The sequence below is a fragment of the Amia ocellicauda genome, chromosome 8, assembly GCF_036373705.1.
Source record: "Amia ocellicauda isolate fAmiCal2 chromosome 8, fAmiCal2.hap1, whole genome shotgun sequence".
Taxonomy (NCBI): domain Eukaryota; kingdom Metazoa; phylum Chordata; class Actinopteri; order Amiiformes; family Amiidae; genus Amia; species Amia ocellicauda.
The window spans coordinates 35,859,956-35,874,744 of record NC_089857.1 but is presented as its reverse complement, the minus strand read 5'-3'; the positions used below and the strand labels follow the sequence as shown (position 1 = coordinate 35,874,744).

At 36.3% G+C, this 14,789-nt stretch overlaps 1 protein-coding gene across 2 annotated transcripts in view; it reads right to left on the bottom strand.

The window, feature by feature from the left end:
* Positions 1-5,307: 5,307 nt before the first annotated feature.
* efna5b (ephrin-A5b) overlaps positions 5,308-14,789 on the bottom strand; it is a 103,723-nt gene continuing 94,241 nt past the window's right edge. Inside the window, exons 3-5 of one of the 2 annotated variants that reach the window (XM_066711241.1) lie at positions 9,932-9,997; positions 9,520-9,600; positions 5,308-8,186 (exon numbers count right to left, since the gene is read on the bottom strand). In XM_066711241.1, coding sequence (XP_066567338.1) covers positions 8,062-8,186; positions 9,520-9,600; positions 9,932-9,997 — 272 coding nt within the window. In that variant the 3' untranslated portion in view covers positions 5,308-8,061. The remainder of the gene's footprint in view (positions 8,187-9,519; positions 9,601-9,931; positions 9,998-14,789) is intronic. The other variant, XM_066711243.1, reaches the window with a different exon arrangement.

The following is a 14,789-nucleotide window of genomic DNA, read 5'->3' as shown; positions in this document are numbered from 1 at the left end:
ACAGTAACTTATGTAATGCGATTCTTCTCCTTCATAGACTGCTTTGCCATACATGTTGTGTATTCTTATCCACGGATAAAAATAATACAGTACAGAGCACTGTCAAGGGAAGCCAACAAAGTTTAAATGAAATCACTGCCATAAAAGGATTTTATTAATTTATCAGAAAAAAGGAGCTTCTAAGAGATTAAGGAAGCTTGGACTCAAACTGTGAATCAAATGCTTAACCGCATCCCTGCTTTGAGTGCTATCAGACCAATGAATGAATACCAACAGGGACATTCAGAATATTTAACTGAATCAGTAGGCATCCTTTAAGGCTATTATTTGGTAAGATTTATCAACAATAATCTCTGCATTGATGAAACAGGGAACATATTATGAATATATTATATATATATAAAAAAAAATCTATTACAGATATCATACAGTTTTAGCTGACAATTACATTAATAAGAAATGCACCTTATGGAGATAATCCTGGGAGGAAATACTACAAAAATTATATATTTTAACTGAGATATCCGTAAAGTGTAGAATCGTTAACAATAATAAAAATGACACTTAAAAAAAATATTATTTGAGAATGGAATGTGGGCAATATATATATATATATATATCATCATATCTTCTTCTGCTTATATCGATCCACCGCTGGACCAATCTATAGTTAATCCATTGTGTGTATTTTGTGTATTAATTTCAGTCCTTCCTATTGTACTAAGAGTATTTTTGTCTTGTTCCAGTGTTTACCCATAGCAGATTCATGCACCTATTTTTTTTAATCTATTCAGTTAAATTACACTTCAATGGACAACTTCAGGTTAATTTAAAATATCAATATCAGTTATATAATGTAACAAATACGAACTATACATCCCATTGAAAGATAACATTAAGAGATCATTATATATAAGCCTTCTAAATTGAACTGGTTACCCTCAAAAGATAAGAAGGGTTATGAGACACTAACATGTCTTTTTTAAATCATGGATTCAAAGCAATGGGATACACACATGTACAGCAAGATACCAGTACAGCACTGAAAAAATAATACTGATTTTCAGTTTTAGGCGCTTGAAACTGAAACTTTTTAATGAGCTAAATTGCCCATGTTATTTGCACACTAGAAGGTGAAAAGACAGGTTTAAGGACTTAAGTAATTTTTCAGTTTCAGGGCCTTCCTATGTGGTCCTCACAGAACGTTTGAAATCCACTATCCATGTGTGTATATTTGAACAGTAAAATAATTGCTCTGGATACATCTGAATGATTTGTGCTGTATTCATGATCTATTCCACTGATATACCTCCAACTGAACATAACCCTGAAGGGATAATTACAGTGTTTTGTTTTCCATGTTTTAATTAACGCTATCCACATTGCCCACGACTTATTATTTTCCAAATTAAAATTATTTGAAGCTTTTGTTGTGGAACTCGCTGCGCTACATGTCTTGCACAGCTATGAGATTACCGTTTGGACAGCCTGTTCAATGCCATTAATTCATACATCGTGGGGAGTGTAGTGTGTGACATTTTCCCAGGCATCTATCTGAAACAAAAAGCATGCATTATTTCAGCTGCTTTCCTATTTAAAGCATCCTGTGGTAGCTAATCAAAATTCAGCATTCTCTGAAGGTAATCATGAAAAGACAATACCTTAAAAAAAGCTTTACTTAATATTAAAGCAACCACAGCAGGTTAGCGCTCTTTGTTGTCAGAAGGAGGTACAAGGACACTGGGTCCACATGTTGACAAAGCTATGCAGGGCTGAGGTGTTTCGGTGTCTTCGAGACAGGGTGGCCTTCTCCCACACGAGCAGTGCCTGGGGCGTTCACTCTCACTGCACTGCGTGGTTGCAGCTTGTTTAAAGAAGTCATCTAATCAGAGAAAGCAACATGATACTGCTCAGCTATACATATGAAACCCCACACACCCATTTCTATTTTAAATCACTTTCACTCCTCTAATAAGGCAACCTTCCTGAAAGAAATCACAATTCCCGCTTGCCACAGAACACATATTTCTGTTTTTTAACGGAGCCGAGGAAACCCTAGCAACAAGTATGATTACCCCTCTCGTCCACTAGTCTATTTGACCGACTAAGGAGCACTTTGGGGAAGACATTCCCCTTGGGATATTACAGCACGAGTGTAAGTTGAGATCAAGGCAATTATATATTGTTGAAAATATATACATGTATTCAACATCTAACATTATGACTTTCAATTAGCATACTCTCAAGTCTAATTATGCTTGCATCTGCTTGTTGAGCATCCCCAAAGATCGCCAGGATATTAATGAGTTCATTTATATCTATCTGTCTGCAGGTGAGAGTAGATGTGTTTTTCAATAAGTGAACTGTTTTTTTTTTTGTTTTTTTTATAGGACGACACACATTAAATAGCACTTTCTGTTCTGCATTAACAGCAAGAAATATTTCCCCTTTAGTTATGCACAAAATACTTGATAAAATAACTAATTCAGTCATTTGTATGTGTGCTTGAAGCAGATAACAGCTAGGTACTGAAGTAGTTTTGGCCAGATTTTCTGAAAAACTCTCTTTTCCAACATATTCCACAAGTCTGGCAAAGATATTTGGCATAGGTGTGTTTCTTCTTCGTTGTCTGCTATCCCAGGAGTGATTAGTATGTTTTTGATTAGCAGCCTAAATAGAGCAGTGATTTACTAATTAAATGTTATTTCCTGGTACAAATTTAAAGAATTAAATATATTAAAAAGTTGAACCTGAACTTTGAGGTGAGTATCATGCTGAAACTAATCTCTTCTTTTGGGGTGTGTTGTGTCTGTCAGTACCATTATGTGTTCTTGGATAGATGAAAACTGCATTCGTGTTCCAGAAAATGGCTGCCAATATTTATAATATATAATTTGGAGGAGAACGCCAAGTAAAACGCATAAATAAATTCACACATTCTCCACTGAAGTGTCTTTGGACAAAGAGTCTTGCATCTGCTTCAAATAACTTTTTTAGAGTACCTTCAAAGCCAATACCAAACAAAGTACATATGGCAGTTGAAGGATAAAGCTGCTTTATTTACGATTCTTCTTTAACAGTTTTTGTTATTTACGTATATATGTCGGCTAGATCTTTTCACATGATTTAGGATGATGCTTCTGAGGCTCTTCATGCAGTTTTCAGAGACAAATGTGTCTTTTCTATCCTGTTAAAAATGTTCTGCCCATGAGTCAGATTCCATTATCTCAATAGGATTCAATCCTGTGCCATAATTAAAAGGGTGATTTATGCCATCTTATTTTTCATAGTATTACATCTCTTAATTGTTTCCTTTCTTCTTATTTTATATAATTGGCCATTCCCTTTTTGCTCTTTGGATCTCTGACTTCAGATAATCAGATTCCCTATAATATCCTCCACCAAAAAAGATATATGTTCTGTCTTTATTTCGCTAAAAGATATGAGAATCATAGAGAGAATATTGAATCCAATAAAAAAAATAGTAGTGGACACTAGCAGTCAGAAGTATTCACAATCTGCACATGAGACAGTAATCTGGGGATTAATTTAGGGGAATATATATTGTTCATTAAAGTATACTTATAAATTCATGGTATCCTTTTAGAGTCTGTTGAACACTGATTCAGTCAAGGAAAAACTACAGAAAATTCCAGTTGATCGACCTGAAAACTGAAAACTGTTGCGATGCTTCTCTATAGAAAACAGTTTACACAACCTATGCTTCTGCATCGAAAATCAATTAATGTTTTTTTTTTTAATTATTGATAGACAATTATTTCTTAACTTTAGTATGGTATCTACTGCTGTACTATTACATATATAAAAAAGTTGAATGCTCAAGTCTTAGATAATTTTTCAGATAGTTTTGTTGAAGCTGCCAAAAAACACAGTATCAAGAAATAACTTTAAAAGTTAAAGCACAACTAGTGTCGCTTCAGAAAGTTTCCCGTCATGCTAGGTTTATTTTTTTCCTCTTCCACAAACAATCCAGAATCCATTTATATATAATGACCATAATGAAGGCTTGTGCTATAACTCAAAATACTAAACATCAAGCGTAAGAATCACCAGGAAGCATGAATAATAAGTAGCGACACCAATCAAAAGGATGACCATCTTTATATGTTTTTTTTAATGATTTTTTTATTTATAGTTGCTCAGACACGTGTATATACAAATACAGACCTTTTAGATTTTTTTTCTTTTTTTTTTCTTTATTTATATACTGTAAAGCAGGTCAAAACTGCACTCACATTTAAGTGCAAAAAAAAACTGCAAAAGCAGGGGCAGTACAAGCACAGGACCACACTGAGCCGGAGTTTCATATCCAGATGCACATACAATGAGTGACTTCAATAAGAGTGTCAAGAGTAAGCATGGAAAGCAGGATCGCAGTCTCATGGGTAACCTCCAACATGCCAGCATCTATTAAACTGTGTAGACAATGGGAGCGAGTCTATTGTAAGGAGATTTGTTTCGCGTCAGAGCAGCTTGAGTGCGAAGGCATGGGAAAACGTCAATGTTGCCAAAGAGAGACGCTGCACCCATTCACCGCTCAGGGAAAATAAAAACACACAAGGGCGCCTGAATGGAGACAGTGGACAAACCAGAGCTACGTGGTCAGAATGAAAGGACCAGTGGGTTAATTTTCGAGCTGCTGAAAACAGATTGATCCTTTTCTGCTTCAGAGAGAGAGGTTATGTACATTGGTTTTGTTTCTGAATGGGTACAATACACCCTTTTGCTTTTGTGTTTGTTTTATGAAGATGCTTACATATAAAAGGGGTGGGGCGAGGGATGGGGGGGGTGGGTCCACATTCAACAAAGTTTACAAAAAACTATACCATTAAACTTGTATTTATTTTTTTTCTGAATCAAGTCCATGCGCATGCCTCACATGATACTGGCAAGATCCTTCAAGAGAAACTGTCCATGGAGAAAGGGGGAGAGTGAGAAAGAGAGAGGGAGAGAGGGAGAGCGAGAGGGAGGGAGAGAGAGAGAGAAGGAAAGAGGAGATAAAAATCCGACCAACATGCTGAGAAACATAAGGCTCCAACATTAGACCCATTAACATTTAAGACAAAACACTGATCGTCGTTGAAAGTCCACTTCTGTTCTTCACGATTCCTTGACTAGGTAATGGAAAAAGCACTTTGCAGGTGAGCCCACTCTGTGTACATAGTGCACTTCAGTTCACAAATGGCTGCGGGACTGATGTCTCAAAGGTTGTGTAGCATCAAAGATCACGTTCACTCCATATTATCCAGAGGTTCTACCATGTTCATTTTATAAAAGACATAAGAATCAAATTAATACTTTAATATCAAACACTATTTACAACAAGAGTTTTGCTAATAATACAGAGTTTTAACAATGAAGTGTCTTATTTTTTTTCTCCTTTTGCCCTTCAGAAAGGTACAAAAAACAACGTACTAATAATCTAACACTACATGTTATATTATTGACTACTTCAGGATACACAGTATCCATTTAACATACTGATCCTTATTTCCCTGTTTGAAGTTTGTGATCAAAATAAAGACTTCCAGAAATGTTGTGCTAAACAGACAACAGGGCAGTGAAAAGTCCAGTACTTCAATAACACTATATATGTTCCTTGTGTTTACACTATGATCCGCTGGGATCTTGGCTTACTGTCGTCCACACATAGTACTACTGTATTGTTAGAATAGCAGTGTGGACAATGAAGAAAACGACTGTGAATCCTGTGATAAGCACAACACCTCTGGGAGCTCTGAAAGGGACTGGGAATATGGTGTATTATAGTTTAGTGAACTGTGCAAGAGGGGAAAGTGGGAGGATTTAGTCAGATTCGAAATATTTATCCCTGTGTATAATATTTATTACAAAGATGTTTTTCAGTCCCTGACATTACCCGGTTCTGTCTTAGCACAGCTTCACATGGTGGAGACTGAAACCTAAACCTTCTGTATCCTACTTTTAATTCCAAAAATAATTCTACCACTGAAACATGGGGACTGCATGCCCATCATTTTGGAACTCATCAAAGAGCGACTTAAACCTGTATCTGCAAAACTTGTAACAGGCTACACGGCACAGTACTCCCAAAGCATGTTCCCAAATGAAATCCCATGTCAACATTAGGAATTCATATAAGTGACTTGCACTAAGGGAGAAAGAAAATCATCAGCTGACCTTTCACTTCACGGTTTGCATCAAAATACCTTTTATCCAATTTTCGGATGAATATATCACCATATATGCTCATTAGATTTATATTAAATAACTGCGCTGTATACACACACACACAGACATATATATGTATGTATATATACACACACACATATATGTATGTATGTATATATAGATATAAAAAGATATATTTCTATGAATATATAAGGAATCTTTCAAATGTGACAAAATATAGTTTAGATATAAACTATTTTCTCCTTTTAAAAAAGAAAATGATTGTTATTGTGTAAAGCGATGGATTATATTTTTAGGATTACTTAAACTAAAGCACTGACTTATCCCTGAAAGTATTTCTATGTATACTGTACCTATAAATAGTAAAGATCCCCCTTTATTATATTATGGTCGGTTTTTGTCTCTGTTAAGATTTAATGCATGGCTTTAGAGCAGGATATTTTCAAAATTCAGAAATAAAATAAAAAGCAGTTGTAGCACATTTTGTCTACGTAATGTGATCCTTAAAAAAGAAAGAAAGAAATGTATTGTAATGACTTTCTCACTGAACAGTAGGGTCGGGCATTGAACACTTCCTATTTTTAACACACCCCCAATATATTGTTTGCACAAAACAAAATCTGAGACTTATGATAGGGAATTGTGGGTGATTATTTTTCTTAATTACGAACGAACAATTTGAAAATCAACACAGAGAGAAGTCCCCTTAGAAATTGTTTCTATATATAAATTCTTAATTTTGATTCATGTCACAGTAACAATGATGGCAACAAAAAATTCAAAGGATTTTCAAGTTTGTTTTAAGATGTAATATATATTACAAATTCTGTTAATGTACACTGAATGTCTCCAATCACGGTATTCCTCTACATGAACAGAAATAAAGTTTAATTAATCATGTTATGCTTGAAAAAATATTATTCAATTGATGTCAATCTGAACACTCAAAGCAGAACTATCACAAATAAATCCTGACAGCTGACAATGTGACTAATTGTGTTCAGCTTGAATTGTTTAATTCACTTCAGATCTATTGCTCTTAATCTCTCTCATAAGTGACCACAAACTATTCAGCAAGTACTTCTCATTGTAATATTGCTTTGTTACTCAAAGCTTATATGTTTTTCCTTGTCTCATCAAATGTAACCCTTTAGCTGTGTTAAGTTCCCTTTTCCTTTTTCTGAATTAAAAATCGTAATTGACTTTTTCTGACTATGCCCAATCGTTCATAAAAAGACCCCATTGGTATTAGGGAAACATTAATATTCCCTAGCAAAGCACACTTCTCAGAAGCCCTCTTCATTTTTCCCTCTCCCAGAGGAAAAAGTCTTATATCTATTCTTAATATCTCCCCTCCAGCCCCGACATGGTGCCACGATGCTTTGCGTGATCATCTTACGATATAGAGTGAGAAGGTATAAATATTGCATGGGGAAGTAAAACCCTCTTGGGTTCACGTTCAATTTTCTTCCACCTCAGTGACTGCATCTGCCACTATTTTTTTCCTATCGCTGTTCAGCCAACTGAATGAGCTAACATGGGGTTGTGGGGTAGACTGTGTGGCAGTGTGTGTGTATGTGAGTGTGTGAGGCAAGGAGGTGGAGGCTGGGGGGTGGGGGACAGTTGAGAGGTCTGCAATGTCTAAACGCACAGGAAAATAAGAATCACTAAGTGTCAAAACAGGATTTGGCATCTTAGTTTTTAAGTTTTGGGGATATTGGCTCCCTCTTGGATATCAACTCTTTATCACGGATTAAAAAAGATCACTTTAATATCTGCAAAAGAGTGTTCCTTGAGAAGGTCCCCATCACGGATCGGGCGGTACAGGGGAGATCTCTGCTGTTCCTTCGTCTCAGAGGAAACCAGGCGCTATAATGCGAAGAGTGTTGCTAGAAAAAAAAGTACAGAGGCCAAAAGTAGACTTGTTATCCTGGGCTTTTCTGTTGCATTGCTGTCACTTCGGGATGGTTCAGCTGACTCATGTACGGTGTCATCTGGATGGGCAGAAAAAATATGTCACACAGAAGTTGAGGAGGTTAACAGCAGCTGCAGGTTGTTATAGCTGACAAAAAGCATTGCAATTAGTTTTGAGATAGAGGTACAGCTGAAAACCTGATTTTCCATTATAAAAATATCACTTTTTTTCTTTCTTTTTGGGGGTAGAGATACTATTGATCATAACATCACCAAGGTCTTATTTTATGAACTTGTTCATTATTGATGTTTTTAGAAATATGAAAAGCTTCAACTGCCTGACAATGAAATATGATCTGATTTGCATTATTAGCAATAACTGTGAAGCACTTGCAGAATGCGTAACCCTTGATGCCATGCACATCGGGCGAAGGCTCAGGAAAACAGACAAGTGGGAAAATACAAAGAGACATATAAATATGCTGCAAAGATGGAGCAGCTCTGTTCACTGGGGATGTGCAAGCAGGCATGCAACAGGGATGTGCCAAGCCAATGGGATTTATTTGAACAGTGTGACACCTCTCACCTGTGCACTACTGAATCATGGCGCTTTATTGAGGTTGCCAGGATGCATTGTTACAAACAAAATATAATAACCTTTTCTGAGTTCAACTGCTTAATAGCTGAACAAGGTTACACTTGCCTTTGATAAATAAACATATTTCTGTGGCAAACAGAAAACACATCTATATAAAAATACCTGAGTGCTCTCTAAAAGCAGTAATTAAGATATGATTACTTAAAAGAGAATAGATATCATCAGCCCTACTTACATCCTTCTGTAAGCATTAAAGAACAAAATCCCTGTTCATTGTTGGATCATCTACAAGATATATCGATGTTAGAAAAAACAGACCGATTTTAAATCGTCTGATTCAACCACACATTTGAATGGAAAAGCACTTAGTTGATTTATTTTTATTGCAAGCAAGACCTTGAACAAAGTAGCAATACAAAGATTCAACTGAAATTAGATTAGTTGCATGCAATTTGACATTGTAAAATATTATGTTCTCTAGAAAACAGTGGAATAGGGAAAGGGAGTTAAAAAAACACACTAAGGGAGTACTACTGTGCATTGTTAATGAAAATAACAGATTTGGGGTTTTCATGCTTTTTTTTTCATATGGGTTACACACTGACATCTCGACATGCAGTATGATTGCACGTCTAGCACTATGTACTATAAGAACATGCGCTACCACCTTACAGCTGCACAAGCAAAGCGCTCTAACATGCTGTACATGCCAAAGAAGGGAAGGAGCAGCCCTAACAACTCGAGGAAGGGAGAGACGGAAAGATAGACAGGGGATAGAGGCACTTGTTAAAAAAAGATTTTCTAAGCATACTAACCTGCTGGTTCTAATGAATTTTCTACTTTGTCGTTAACATCGAAAACACGATCATGAACACTTATAGTTTTCATACAGCTGTCTATAACAAAAATAGAGATAATAGCCAAATATGTTAGTGACACTTATGATCCCCCCCAAAAAAAAACTTGCTCAATGCTCATGATACTGCTTAACATAAGGTGTCCTTTACAAATGAAACAACAAGTTAGCAACTGCCATAAAATAACATTAATAAAGCTTTCATGAGGAAAAGAAAAAATATGAAACTGGCAAAATATTGTATAAAGAACAGATACCACACAAGAATTTACAGTAAGCAAGTGAAGAAAAAAAAATATATATATACCAAACTGTCCCAAAAGCATGCTCTCCTTAAGATACCCTCCAAGATAATCAATGAACTGACTTACTTGTTGGTCGAACATACACTTTCAGTTTCAGACAGGTTCTCCTCCCATTCTGGGCAATTGTGGATGCTGAAACACAAAAAAACAAGATGTTAACAGTTTGGGCCTTTTCAATTTGGCATATAGGCTAGCAATCAATCTCCGGCCTTTAGAAACAGATGCAGATGGACCGTTTCTTTTTTTAACAGATTATTTGATTTCACATACTACGTTTGTTCCTCGCCAGTTTTAATTTTGAACAAAAATTAATTCAACGGGCTTGATCTTCAAAAGAACTGCCTTTGATATTTTATCTCTCACTCTTCAGTGGTGCGGCCCGCTGTCTGTAGCCTTCCTGGGGAGCTCAGTGTAGTAGGTCAGACTGATAGCTTGTCTGGGATTTCACCTCAGGTTCTTCACAAATGCATAACAGGGGCAAATAGATGCCTCTCTCTCTCGCTGGCGAACAGCTCAATGTTTCAGGAGAGCTGGGGATTCTCTTATTAAACTGACACACCAGTTAAGTGCAACCAGTAGCTGGCCCTTGCTGTAAACCCACACTAAATCACAGTCTGAAAGGCTCCCAGTGTTGACACGCATTGAAACTGGTGTGTTCTGTCGGGGCATATTGCTTATGGTTTGTGGTTACAGTCAGGAAATTGCCTCTTTCCTGTGGACCCTACAGACTGTGAGTTATGAATGTCTGTGAGTGAAGTGCATGCACCATGTCCTATGGCTTTCTTTCGAATAGGAACAACTTTTTCACAAGTGATGTTTCTCAGCATACGCACACACAGTGAAGCTTTAAATTAGATAGGGGCTAGCAATTAAACGCTACTGCAGTAAGGTTAAAAATAAACCGGTCTGTTATGAAATTATGTTTTATGGAAAACAGTTTCTAATTTAGCTTTATAAGATTAGACATCTTCTTCACCCTTTACTGCTACTCCCACCAACAAAATAGTTTCAAGACGTGCGCCCTACCACTCAGATCAATGGAGCAGTGTGAACTCTGAATTTGAATGAGAGACACAGCATTTTTTTAATTACAGTGTTTTGCATACGAAAATAATAACAATGCAGTGAAAAGTTACATCTTGAGAGAAATGGATACTCTGAAGACAAAGTTTGCATTGAGCTACACAGTGACACTTTAAAAGAAATACAACTGATTATTTAACCTTTAGTAGATCTGTAACTTGCCATTCAGTGACTATGTATCTGTATTTGAATATATTCACTTGTGTTTGCTTTCCTCAGTACAGGGTCTAGACACTAAAATATGCTGGCAAGCAATAAACAGGAACATGTGATCCTAACCAGTTGGTTTTTGGTATACAGCCTTAAAGAGACAGGGACATGAGAAATAAACCTTTCTCTGCATATATTTCATTATTTATTTCCTTCATTAAAATGCAGGAATTGCTGAATGGAAAAGAGGATCCTCACTGGTTTTGTAAGTCAATATACTGTCTGTAGCAAACTTCCCTCACAGATTGTATTGATGTGTTGTCTGGACATTAGTTCCATAACACCCTCTCTGAGGACGCAAACATTAGAGCTGTTAAATGCACCCAGCTCCAGATTAAATCTATCATTTTCTCACAAACAGCTCAGTTGGTGGCATTTCTTAGCAAACCACAGCTGTAGCTTCCTTGTCTCTCCCTGCCAGTGTTTATCATGCAGGCAATGACCTGCAGAGCGCTCCCCAGCTCATCAGTGACTTTCCAATTATAGTATCACTACTTCAATTGTCTTTTCAAATACAAACCAGGATGAGCTATGATGTCAAAGAAAATTCATGAGCTCTGTTCCAATCTGCATTTAGCAGAACAAATATGTTTAATATTCAAAACTGCAATTCACTCTGGGCCCTATTAGTGTGCCAAAGCAAATGGGCACAGGGATTTTTCAACACAAAATCTTAAACACCAACTTCAAAATCACTAAGATGGCAAAATCATGTATAAATGTTGCAGAGTATTTCATGTGGTGAGAATCCTAGCACGGCCGTCGCTTTTCTCAAAACAAATGTGTTGTATGAACCCGACTCTGACAAAGTAGTTTATCATGGCAAGTTACACAAATTATAGACGGGTTTTTGGGACGGATAATTGCAATCTTCTTGTACATGGACAAATTCCAAGCCTTTTCCTCTAGTGTCAGCAGTTTAACTTATAATTACTGTTCTGGAAGTGAACTGAAAATTCCTTTGCACAAATAAAGATCCAATCATGTCAATGCATTTTCTTTCATATCCAATGATCAAGGAAAACTATTTGTAGAATGTGTTATCATTGTACTGTTATCACATACATTATTATTATACAATGTACTAAACCATGTCTTAAATGTATGATTGTTTGCGCCTTTAACTGTATTATTAGTGCTAAAAGCATATCAGAACACAATCCTCTTTTTAAGCTCTTAGTTTTTCAATAAGATAGCCATTCAAGTGTATTTTATTGTATTGCAATCCTTTTTATCATTGGTGAATTTTGCATTTATTACATGAAAGGTGGGTTCAGAGTTGACCAGTTTCCCCATGGCCAGCCTGGTGCATGTCAGTCTATACTGTAATAGTGAGTGTGATGTCTGTCAGCCCTTTATCACACCGGCTCTGCAGTTTGTAATGTGGGCTTGAGGTGTGAAAAGAAATGACTTGAAATGAAAGTCAATATGTTTGAGGATGCATATATGTTGTTGAAAAATGTATAGTTTGTGTGTGCATTTATATATATATTACATGGATAGATAATATTACGAAAAAAACATGAAAGAAATTGCAATAAAACGGAACCTATTATTCGAATGTGAGGGGAATTTGTAGGATGCTTGTTAGGACCTGTCCCAGTGGTTTTTATATTTCCCCTGGAATGCAACTGTGATTTCACCTCCGTCTGGTTGTATCCGAGTCCATTCTCATTGCTCACTTTTACCTTCAACATAGTATAATGTAACTTTTAGAAATGGCATCTGACAGCTGTGTGTTTTAAATCTAAACACTCTTGTCAGTTCAGAGCTGTGGGGAATTTTAAAATCAGCATTTTAGTTCCTTTTATAAAGGAAACTCACAACTGTATAGGCATTAAAAATGCAGTTTTCCATTATGTTAGCCACAGGCTATATTTCTCAATTTGTCCTAGTCATAAAGGATAGCCTATTAGCTGTAAAGGAAACAAAGATACATTCAACAGCACCCCCCGCCCCCCCCCCCACCCTTTAAACACAGGCACACACAAACTCTATGTAGTTTGTAATGCTATCTTGGTTGTCAGAAGTATATGTAAATGAGCCAGGTAAAAGCAGAAAGGTAATTTATATTCTGCTCACAATCCATTCTGCAAAAAGTCACCTGATTAACATGAATTGCATGGCTGAAGAAGTCTGCAACAAACTAATGAACCTTAAACTGATTTATCCTTAATTTTTTGTGTGGTTTGGCTGAAGTGCAGGTGCCTTATCGGTATCCTAGGCCTGTGTAGAAAATTGAATTTGAGCATTGTAATTTGTTACAAATGGACCCAGATTAGATGTATTAATTCAATCTATATCTATAATACTACCCCACTACCTGTACTACATACCATAAACACACACAAAAACGCATATGGAATAAACATTCGTTTTTTAATGTATGGTTTGGTTGACGACTCCAAAACCCCAGGGAAAGCTGAGATATTTTTTATTAATTGATTTACGATTAAACTGAAAAAAACTTAACTATTCTACAATTTTCCAAACATCAACATTGGTGTTTCAGTCTGATAAGTAGGAGGAGAATTTAAAAGCTGATTGAAGTGACTCATTTGTTGTATATACATGGGTGTAATCTACCTGCTATTTCAACTTAACATATAACATAGTTTGTTCATAAATTACCCCCCAAAACAAATTCCAAAATATCAGACCGCACTTAAATCAAATCAATGAGCAAATACATCTTCAGAAGCATCCACAGCTCTCCCTATCCTCTAGTGGAGAGTTTCTAACTGCTCTGCTGTGAGGAAAGCTGTCTTATGGAAAGCATGTTTATTTTTATGAATTGGGAACAGAGGCAGCTTGTTGGTCTAGTCAGAGGTAATGTCAACACCTGGTATTGCAGCTTCTATCGACTGCAGGCTTAAGCAATTCATTCTATAAAGTAACTGACCCTTCAAAGGGCAGAAACATGCAGGAGCTGTCCTAGAAACTGAGAGATGTGTTATTTGACCATGGAGTGTCCCTAGACGTTCGGCAAGACTGAGCTTTAAATAAACTGTGAAATGCATTCGCTGGAACACATGTAAAAAAATACAAATACTTGAATAGAAATAAATACTTGTGTGCTTATGTAACAATAGCTTACTTTATAATTCATTATATAAGGTAACAACAACAAACAAACCAAACAAACAAAAAAACATTTTTACACGTTTTTCCCCTCCATTTTTCATTTAGTTATAAAAATGTGAACAAGTGACTTCTTGGATTTTTTTTTTTAATGTTCAATATAACGCACCATGAAACAGAGAGCCAGTTTGTGAGACTAAATGAGTTTTTCTTCTGTGATATGGGGGCTTATGGTTTCGTGTGGATGGAAGAAATTAAATTTGGAAATAGGGCAACTATCGCTGTCGTAATTATCTTAGGTAAGTCTCTGCTCTGAGTATTCAGTGAGATTTGACAAAGCAGAACAAACAAAATTAAATCAAGGCTAAAAACAGGTAATCGAATGAATCTTGCAAGCTGGGTATCAGTAAATTAATTAGACCTTGTGTATTACCATGCCAGTAATGTTTTCATCTTTCAGCACTTTTATGTGTACAAAGAAGATGAAATCACGGCTTTCGAATGATTAAGCCCACGTTGCCAAAGAATCCAATATGTGCTGAAACCCCTG